Below are 10,600 nucleotides of genomic sequence, written 5' to 3'. Positions count from 1 at the left end.
GATTACATTTTTACATAATATATATACTTCCAACAACGAACAAGATGATATTTTTACATAATATATATACTTCCAACAACGAACAAGATGACATTTTTACATAATATATATACTTCCAACAACGAACAAGATTACATTTTTACATGATATATATACTTCCAACAACGAACAAGATTACATTTTTGCATAATATATATACTTCCAACAACGAACAAGATTACATTTTTACATAATATATACTTCCAACAACGAACAGGATGAAAGAATTGAAGAGATCAAGAAACTAACAACATAGTAGTCTCAATTACAAGTTAAGTTTTTGGAGTGGAACTTTTAATGTAAAGTCCATTATTGGACTAGGCCTCACCTGTTCTTCCAGATACTTTGAGACAGAAGTTCGCAGGAAATCTCCCGATCTGACCTTCCTTATGCACTACACAGTGTTCTGTGTAGGTACTGTTAGCAGGATCGAAAGGATCGTGACAGTTTGGATCAGTTCTGTTCAGGGAACTGCACGTGTAGCAGCTAATAGCCACGCCTAAATATTGGAACATTGTACAATAATCATTCTGTTAATATAAGCCATGTTCTTAAGGCAGAAGAAGTCTAAATAATTCAGTACATTAATTCGATCACAACACTTTTCATTATATCAACAGCTCGGTGTTTATTACTGGTATGGATCAGTCTGCTGGTTTTACATCATTTACACTGCCTGATAATACATGATTAACGTAAGTAGAAGAGTCATGAAAGTTTTAGTTTTCATGTACAAGGATGGGACTTGCTTGATATAAAGAATCCAAAAGGAATATGTTAACAGCGCAGCCAAATTTATACATATTATATTTCCTGTTCTACACTTATATTAAACGTATATACATTATATTTCCATATTCTACACTTATATTAAACGTATATACATTATATGTTCATGTTTTACACTTATATTAAACGTATATACATTATATGTTCATGTTTTACACGTACATGTAAACATATATTATATTTCCTGTTCTACACTTATATTAAACGTATATACATTATATGTTCATGTTTTACACGTACATGTAAACATATATATATATATATTATATTTCATATATTCTACACTTATATTAAACGTATATACATTATATGTTCATGTTTTACACGTACACGTAAACATATATTATATTTCCTGTTCTACACTTATATTAAACGTATATACATTATATGTTCATGTTTTACACGTACATGTAAACATATATATATATATATACATATTATATTTCCTGTTATACACTTATATTAAACGTATATACATTATATTTTCATGTTTTACACGTGCATGTAAACAAATGTATATATATTATATTTCCTGTTCTACACTTATATTAAACGTATATACATTATATTTTCATGTTTTACACGTACATGTAAACATATATATATATACATTATATTTCCATATTCTACACTTATGTTAAACGTATATACATTATATTTTCATGTTTTACACGTACATGTAAACATATATATATATATATTATATTTCCTGTTATACACTTATATTAAACGTATATACATTATATGTTCATGTTTTACACTTATATTAAACGTATATACATTATATTTTCATGTTTTACACGTACATGTAAACATATATATATATATATTATATTTCATATGTTCTACACTTATGTTAAATGTATATACATTATATTTTCATGTTCTACACCTACGTGTAAATATATATATATTGTTGCGTCAGCAGTCACATGACCGCCGTGACGCAACGTTTCTAGAACTATCATGTACTTTGTCGAATGTTCAAGGTCTTACTAGAAATAGGTTACGCTGGTATATAAAATTACTCACTATCTACTCACACATTACATTTCTCTTCTACTCCGACCGCAGATCAAATTTTCCGTAACTTCGTACCGACGAAACTTACGCGACACAAGCCTTTACTTAATAAAACTGGTTTATTCTTTCCGAATATAACTTAACCGATACACTCAACAATCGCGCTAAACAAACGCTATAGCAACGAACGTCAATACCATCCTACAACTAAATATAATAAATGAACAGTTTACTATTGTTACGTCTCCGTTTTTTTTAATTAACTGATTACTGGTTATAATAACTGTCTCATTCATATATGTATGTTTACTTTTGAAAGTGAAACTCATAGTGTCCTACAGAGCACTGTCTGAAATAACTTATGAAGAGTTTAGAAATGTATTCCATACTTTCACAAGATTTCTGTATCGAAAGAAGATTGGAAGTGTGTTGGCTAGTGATCAAAGCCTATATAGAAAATGGATAGATAAACAGTAAGTCATCCACTTATTATATTTAGTTGAAGCAAATTTTATTAGTACAAATGCTAAAATAGGCAAAATACTGGTTTCAACATAATTAAATCTAGATATTGATGACGTAATCATATGAAAAAGTATATCAACACTGTCACAGCATATTTGTTAAACTCCTATGGACAGTAATTAAAATAATGATTTTAACATAATTAACTAGACATTGATCATGTGTAGAAGTGTAGCGTCTACCCTTGTTAACTCTCTCAATTTGATTGACCAAATGACCTCTTTGTACTAATTCAAAGTCTTTGTAGATTTGATACTACTATCTTTTAATATAGTGTGTTTATCTTCACAAAATTTGGCAGTCTTACAGTAAACATTACAAGTCTCTCACACACAATAAAATATTTTTTCAGTATTTTTAATAATCTAAAAAAAGTATTTGTCCATGAATATACTGATTCTGACCTGCTCGCGTGCGTGGTGCCTTGTGAAATATTTTTATTTATTTTACCTAATCTAAGCTTAACTAACTTAAAGAGGTCCCTATTTTTGCATTTAAGTTACTTTTATATTAATAAATAAAAAATAAACATGAAAAACAATAAAAAGTACTTACCCTTGTCTTCTTTTTTTTTGCTTTAGACTGTTGATTATACTTAACCCTACTTTTTTATACCAATGGTAGTAATGCACAAAATAATCTTTAGTTAATTAAATAATGCCTCAAAGAACATAGAATAACAACATGCAAAAAGCAAACAATTTCCTCTAACTGTCACAATTTTTCTGGCTTGCTAGCTATGTGACAAGAACTATTACAAATTCATCCAAGCTAATCATTATCTTTCCTGTGGGAATGAAGCTTGTATTAAAAGAGAAATTGATATTTCTCTGTTCCGAACACAATGAAACCATTGCATCATACCAGAAACTGCCTTAGTAAGGGTGAGATCTCTCAGACCCAGGTGATGTTGCATAATTTCACTGGTAACCCATAAACTTCTCAATGAGGTTAACTTTATAACCCATTAAGGCCACTGCAAAGTATGCCTTAACATCAATACAGTGAAGATCATGCATGTAAGTAGTCAAGCTCTCCATTGAAGCCCTCTTCCTAGCCTTGAAATTGGCCTGATGGATTGCTCCATTTTTTATTGGGGCAAACTTTTGGTGTAATTCAGTAATGACTTTCTTGGAATCCCACAGTTGCTTGTCTTTCAAGTTTCTGATGGACTCTAAGGCTGGACCATATAAAATTAGAACCAGGCATTGTACAGCCTGTTTTGAATTCCAGCCATTCCAAGCAGTTCCATGTCTGGAACATTTCAGGAAATAGTCCAAGTCCTCTTTCATTATACTATGGATAATGACCGAGTGATCTCCCTTGCCTCACTCATGTGAAATGGTGATTGTGACCGGGTCCTCTGATTCAGAACTTCCCAGCTATCAGCTTATACAGATGTTCTAAAAATTGTAGGCATAGTATTGTAGGTGCTCTTAAGGACCCTGACAATCCAATGGCCCCTTCTCTAGGGTGGCAGAACAATGAAGTAAGCTAGGCAGTTCTTTTACTGGCTCTGGACGATCCCAAACATCTCTGCAATCCAAAATTATATTGGCAATATACCTTCCAGTTCAGTGGCTTACCAATATTTCATGGTCCATTCGTTTCATTGCCTCACCTGTTGGTGAGATAGCTTGTATTAGTAGATCCCCATTGACACCTCTAGTCTCTCTTGACTAATTTTGAGTGGCTTTGACTAGAGGTAGGCTGGGATTACTGTGGTAAGCATAAATCTAAAGAGTCCTATACAGTAATCCTTACTTGGTCTCAGACTTATCAGCCACCATACCACTGCAACAATCCACAGTCATCTATGTTTCCCTTGCACTAAAGCTGATCCTCAGAGAAGAGCATGGACAGCCAATCTGGGTGAACCATACAATGGGACTATTTTTTTCCTGAGTCATCAGCTGTAAATGAGATAGAAGTTATGGATCTTTGCAGCATTGATGAAAGTCCAATTTCTAGTGCAGGACTTAATTACCAACTCTAATTCTTGGTTAAAAGTCCTTCTGGTTGTAGAAAATGTAATTTCCTTTCACTAAGCTTTTTTTCTTATACTTAAAGCACAAAAGTTCTAGTAAAGGGAAGTACATATTTAGCAGAAATAGCATACTCCACAATACAATATCCCATGGTTATGATACCAACATTTACTCATTCTTATCTTATCTGTGGTATGTTGAGGTAAAACTAAATTAACTTTAGAGGAATGGAATATGTCTGTGAAATAACAGGAAATTCAGTCAAGATACCTATTATGAAATAATGCTAAATCTCTGAATAACTGAGACATGAGAATAAATGAAATAAGAGACTGGAAACAAAGTGAAACATAAAATGAACAATCTTACTATCACACTTAACACAAGTACAATGTATACGTGCTTTATTAATATAGGATGAATGCTTTTACTTAAACTGATTAGGCTGAAACCATGTACAGACTATTTAACTATAATAATCCTGATGTCACAAGAAATGTCATATTTAATCAAAGCAACTAGTGCTACCCACATGACTGGTCATTCACCTTCAAACATAGGCGAGGCCATAACCTCATGTATCACCATCATTGAAGGACATTGCTGTTGACATTCTTGCACAAATGAAGTATTACAGCAATACCACCCACGGGCAGAAATGGTATTACTTACTCAAGAATAATGAACAACAAAAGCAGCTGTAACAAAATCAACAGATTATTTTGTGTTTTATGTGAAACATGCATATATAAAGAAAAAATTATAAATTCAGAATAATAAATGATACAAGAGGAGAGAAATGCATCATATAATTACGTAAGAAGTACTCTCAGAGGTGCATAAAGGTGTAAAGTATTTACATAACTCATATATTAGCATGCATAAAACAGTTCATACATCAAGAGAAAATACAATGGATAATATCAATAAATGGTATAAACAAGTTATCACCCCAACCCAAAATACAGAGCACTTAGTTAATAGTTTTATTTTGAGCTTATTTACTGATTATTATTATTATTATAAGTTAAAACTTTTACAGTAAGAAAACATATTTTTAAAACAAGTACAACATTTTGATCAATGGTGGTTTTTAAAACCTTCTTTAACATATAAACTTGTGTACTTGAGAATGATCACACAAGTGATCAAAACATCATACCTGTTTTAAAAATATCCTTTTTTATGTAAAAGCTGTAACTTGTCATAATAATAACGAATACCTTGTTGTTCCACATTACCAAGGGAAGGCTATGAGTTATGAGTAATTTGGTTCAGCAAGTGATCTTCATTCTGGGAATAATCAATTTCAAAAGTCATATGATCAACAAGAAACAATCAATATAATTAAAAACAGTGCGAGATGGTATTCCTACTGGATAATTTAAGGATCTCTCTTCATTAACAAGGTGGTAAGGTTTATATTTTCCTGTATGTTACCTACTACAGATAGCATCCTTCTATCTTTCCCAGTATTCATTTGATGAAGATGAGATTTTTGAATCCAATAATGGAGAGGAAAATAAGGAATAGAACTGCAAAGAACAAGAAAGTGGGGAACAAGTGACAATGAAATTCATGAAGCAAAAGCAAAGCTTCATGGTCCATATATACTTCGCATGTTTTTAAGTTTTTATAAATAATTTGTGGCTTAGAGCTTTAATTAACAATAACTGAGTTAATTTGAAGTTTGGTACAAGTAAAAGAAATAAGCAGTCAAGGTAATTAAAAGTATGTTGTAGAGTTTTACTGTTTATCAAACTTGATACAAAAATGAAACAATTATTTTCAGTCTTTAATATGCTGAGACCTGAAGGAGAGCAAACATCTTAAAAAAACTGATACATAAATGTAAAAATTAAAAAAACAATTATGCTTGCTTTTATTTCATTGACTATACAAATCTTAGGCAATATAAGACCATTCACCTAAAAAAGGCTTTTTATTTGATATATACCCAGTTCTACCTTTGGGTTACTTAATGAATTGCACCTACTTCAATTGTTAAAAATGAGGAGAAAAAGGTGCAAAGTGTACCATGTGGTCTATTTAACACACAAAATGTTTCATGATACCAAGTTTATTGAAAAGTTATTGCAATCAATCTGAATCTGTGCTCTGTGAATATATATATATATATTATACACTACATTTTGAAATATATCAGACATAAAGGCCAGTTTATTTGCCACTCAATAACTATTTTAATTCTAGTGGTAAACTGGTTACATTTGTAATACGTGTATACACCTCACTGGTCAATGTAGCAAAGTACTAACTATCTTCACTAAATCATAATTCCATCCATCACACTCTTGTATCATTTTCAATAAATCTTCAAAGAGAAGTAATTACTTACTCTGTACATAATGTGGTTTGTGACAACTTTATAACTCAAACAGCATAAATGTGCTGGTAAAAACACTTGCAGTATACCACAAGTGTGGCCAACTGATCAATATTTAATACTTTTTAATTAAAAAATAAGCCGACACTTTTATTTCAAGCTAAGTAAAATGTGAAAGTTATTTCTTAGAACTAAATATTCCATTTATATGTAAGTATATGAACCAACACAATGTTGCCTTTTTGTGAAAAGTTAAAAACTCAAAGGAAATTTAACACTAACAATTATTTTCATGCAAAAAAATTTTTTTTTTTCAGTTTAATGGATACCACACCACAAGAATAATGAGCATATAAATCTTTTAATCATTTTGTACTGACGTATCTTATGAAGGAATTTCTTGAGACATAATAAGTTCATCCAAGAATGCCTGATCCTTACTAAGATCTTCTAAAAAGTCATCTAGTGAAGACTGACAAAGACCCTTAACTCTAGTTGTGTCAGCATCAGAGAAATTGTCTTTACTAAGTCCTGCTTTATTCAGGATTTCTAGCTTTTTTTGAACAAGGGGCCAGATGTGGTCATCAGCTGTACCTTGAGCAACAAGGTACTGGACCACAACAGAATCCTGTTGACCAATACGATGAGCTCTGTCTTCTGCCTGTGTGAGAATTCCAGGATTCCAAAACAGTTCAGCAAATATCACCATATGTGCAGCTGTTAAGTTAATACCAGAATTAGCAGCAGTAATACTTAAAACTGCCACACGCACTGTATCATTAAACTGAAATTTGTCACATAGTTGTTTGCGAGTTTCTGAAGATGTTGATCCATCAATACGTATATACTGAATACCCTTTTCTTTTATACTCTTACAGATAGCATCCAAAACTGACTGATGATGACCAAAGCATAAAAACTTTCTCTCAGCCTCAAGTAAATCCTTAATGTAATCACATATAGCTGACAACTTTGCAAAACCAGTTTCCCTGAAATACTGTAATAGCTTTCCTCGACGCTCCATTCCATGCAAATTTGTACGATTAACCTCTTTTGACATGAATTCAAGAATCTTTTTATGAGAATGCACAACAGATGGATCCAAAAGAACCATTTGACGCCGTTTAGCTGGAAGCTGTGTGATCACTTCAGCTTTTAAACGTCTAATCATTACAGTTTCTTCTAGCAATAATTGCAATTCTGTCATATGGGAAGATCCAGTGAAGTCCCAACCCCATGGCATAATTTTTCCATTACAGTATCGAATTCCAAAATCCGTATAATTTGGAAAAACTTTGTTATTTATTGCAGATATCTGAGTATAAAGTTCCATTGGCCGAGAGAGTGCAGGCGTCCCTGAAAGTAATATAACTCTTTTACAAGTTTTCATAACAACAAGTGCTGCTTGAGTACGAGCAGATTTGAAGTTTTTCAAAAAGTGACTCTCATCCATTATAACAACTTGAAATTTTTGATTTTGAATAAATTTCACTTTTCTGGTTAGGATATCATAGCTCATGATCACAACTTTACTCCCAGACACAGAGTCTTTTGAAGAATTGACAACATTTATTTCTTGAGGATCCAAAGATGGTAACCATGTATGGAAAGCCTCAGCCCATGTATAACGTACTGAAGAAGGAGCTACAATAAGCAAAGGCCATTCATCCTTGTAATAATCAGCAATACCTATTGCTTGAATAGTCTTTCCTAGTCCCATATCATCAGCAATCAGTAGTCTTCCTCCTTTATATATTCCAAAACTGACTCCTTTTCTTTGAAATGGCAGCAAAGAATTCTGAAGTTTAAGATCAAGATTTGAGAGATCCATTGATGGAATTTCACATTCATCAGAAGCCTTTTTAAAAACTCTAAGAATATATGGTGGCAAAGGAGAAATTACTACATTTGGAAACAATGGAATGATACCTTGAATTAATTTGTCATGGTCTTGTACTGCAAAATTCCATTGCTTTTCTTTGGCATCGTATACTTTACTGGGAATAGTTTTGAATACCTCTATTATCTGCTGATGAAAACCAACTTCAACTTGAAATCTTTTCCTATTTATCAGCACACAAACACCTTGTATTGCAGGTTTAGAGTTACTGGAATTAGAGTAAGACAATTCTGCTTTAGTCTTTCTCACAGAAGATTTGTCAACAGTATTCTGATTTTCATGTTTTCTATCACTATAAAATGTCGACTTTTTTACACTAGGACTGCAATTATTCAGATTATCTTCAATATTTCCAGCACTTAATGAAACAACATTCCTAATATTGCTTGTATCTATTGATGATTTTACTTGCCTTTGAAAGAGTTTGCTTTCAGTACAAGAATTCTTGCAAGGTAGTACATTATGAGCATTATTACAAACAGATGAAGGTTTATAATATGGTACATTATCTTGCCTTACTAATACAGGTAACCTAATTAGTTGTTTTTCAGCTCGTTTCTGTAGTGCCTTCTGCCTGTTTTCTTCTATTTTCTTTCTCTGTTCTTCACTCAAAGTACTTTTTTCACCAACCTGCTGCATTGATATTCTTTATATGTGTTAAGTAGCAAGTGAAACAGTAAAAAAAAACTTTTCATAAACAGTATCTGTACTTTGTTTAAGAACACTTTTTTGAAAGTATCAATTTAAGTATCCTATTTTTTTTTTCTTTTAAAACAGTTTGAGTTGTTCATGCATCTTGAAAACAGCCTTTTAAAAGGAATTATTTCTGTCTTCCTCTGAGTATTTTCTATCACTTTCAATCATCAATGACAGTATCTGATTAAGTATTGATACTGAAAATGAAACGGAAAAAATCATTTAATGCTTATATTCAGAAATAAACCAGTTTCAGCACATTTGTTTAATTAAATTAAATATTTACTGATACTACCAAAACTCTGTTACAAACATTTTAATTATTATTATTATAATACCGCCAATAAAAAATTTCTAGCACTTAAAAAAAAAGAGAGAAAGAACTGTTTAACATCAATGAAAAGAAAACACACTAGAATGGTGAATGTAGTGACTTACAAAGGTCAAACAGGCAGTACATGTATTATTTGGCAAGATCTACAGAAAGATAATTAGCAGAGATTATAAAAACTGTAAATGTTGCAAGACTTGCGATAAAGATGTACATACTTAATTATAATGCAGATTGTCAAGGAAGATGGACTGAGGAAAGAGCAGGAAAACAATAAGATGCAGTGAAATACAAAAACTGAAAATATTACAAGACTTTGGATACAAATACACGTACAAAATCATAACACAAGTTGTCAAAGGAAGATAGAATGAGGTGAAAGCAGTAAAACATCATACAGTAAACTTACGTCAAGCACAATTTTTCACATACTGATCAGATCTCTTTAAGTTTGTATTGAATTCAATGTTGTTTGTGACAACTTTATAATTCAGACATCATAAATGTATTGGTAAAAACACTTGAAGTTTACCAAAAGAGTGGCCAACTGATCACAGTTTTGAATACCTCTATCATCTGCTGATGAAAATCTACTTCAACTTAAAATCTTTTCCTATTTGTCAGCACACAAACACCTTGTATTGCAGGTGTAGAGTACCTGGAATTAGAGTAAGATGATTTAATTCCTATTTGTCAGCACACAAACACCTTGTATTGCAGGTGTAGAGTACCTGGAATTAGAGTAAGATGATTTAATTCCTATTTGTCAGCACACAAACACCTTGTATTGCAGGTGTAGAGTACCTGGAATTAGAGTAAGATGATTTAATTCCTATTTGTCAGCACACAAACACCTTGTATTGCAGGTGTAGAGTACCGTGGAATTAAGTAGTAAGATGATTTATACCTATTTAGTCAGACACACAACACTTGTAGTTGCAGGTGTAGAGTACCGTGGATTA

General features: G+C 31.9%; 1 protein-coding gene across 7 annotated transcripts in view; it reads right to left on the bottom strand.

Annotated features, from left to right (window-relative positions):
- Nucleotides 1–6,138: 6,138 nt before the first annotated feature.
- Nucleotides 6,139–10,600, bottom strand: part of LOC106463121 (SWI/SNF-related matrix-associated actin-dependent regulator of chromatin subfamily A-like protein 1) — an 18,672-nt gene continuing 14,210 nt past the window's right edge. For 2 of the 7 annotated variants that reach the window (XM_022390541.1, XM_013923096.2), the window contains exons 2-3: nucleotides 10,206–10,296; nucleotides 6,139–9,244 (exon numbers count right to left, since the gene is read on the bottom strand). In XM_022390541.1, coding sequence (XP_022246249.1) covers nucleotides 7,097–9,244; nucleotides 10,206–10,214 — 2,157 coding nt within the window. In that variant the 5' untranslated portion in view covers nucleotides 10,215–10,296 and the 3' untranslated portion in view covers nucleotides 6,139–7,096. The other 5 variants (XM_022390544.1, XM_022390545.1, XM_022390542.1 and 2 more) reach the window with 4 other exon arrangements.

Source organism: Limulus polyphemus, unplaced genomic scaffold, assembly GCF_000517525.1.
Source record: "Limulus polyphemus unplaced genomic scaffold, Limulus_polyphemus-2.1.2 Scaffold1329, whole genome shotgun sequence".
Taxonomy (NCBI): Eukaryota; Metazoa; Arthropoda; class Merostomata; order Xiphosura; family Limulidae; genus Limulus; species Limulus polyphemus.
The sequence above is the reverse complement of the archived record's forward strand: the minus strand, read 5'-3'. Positions and strand labels throughout refer to the sequence as shown.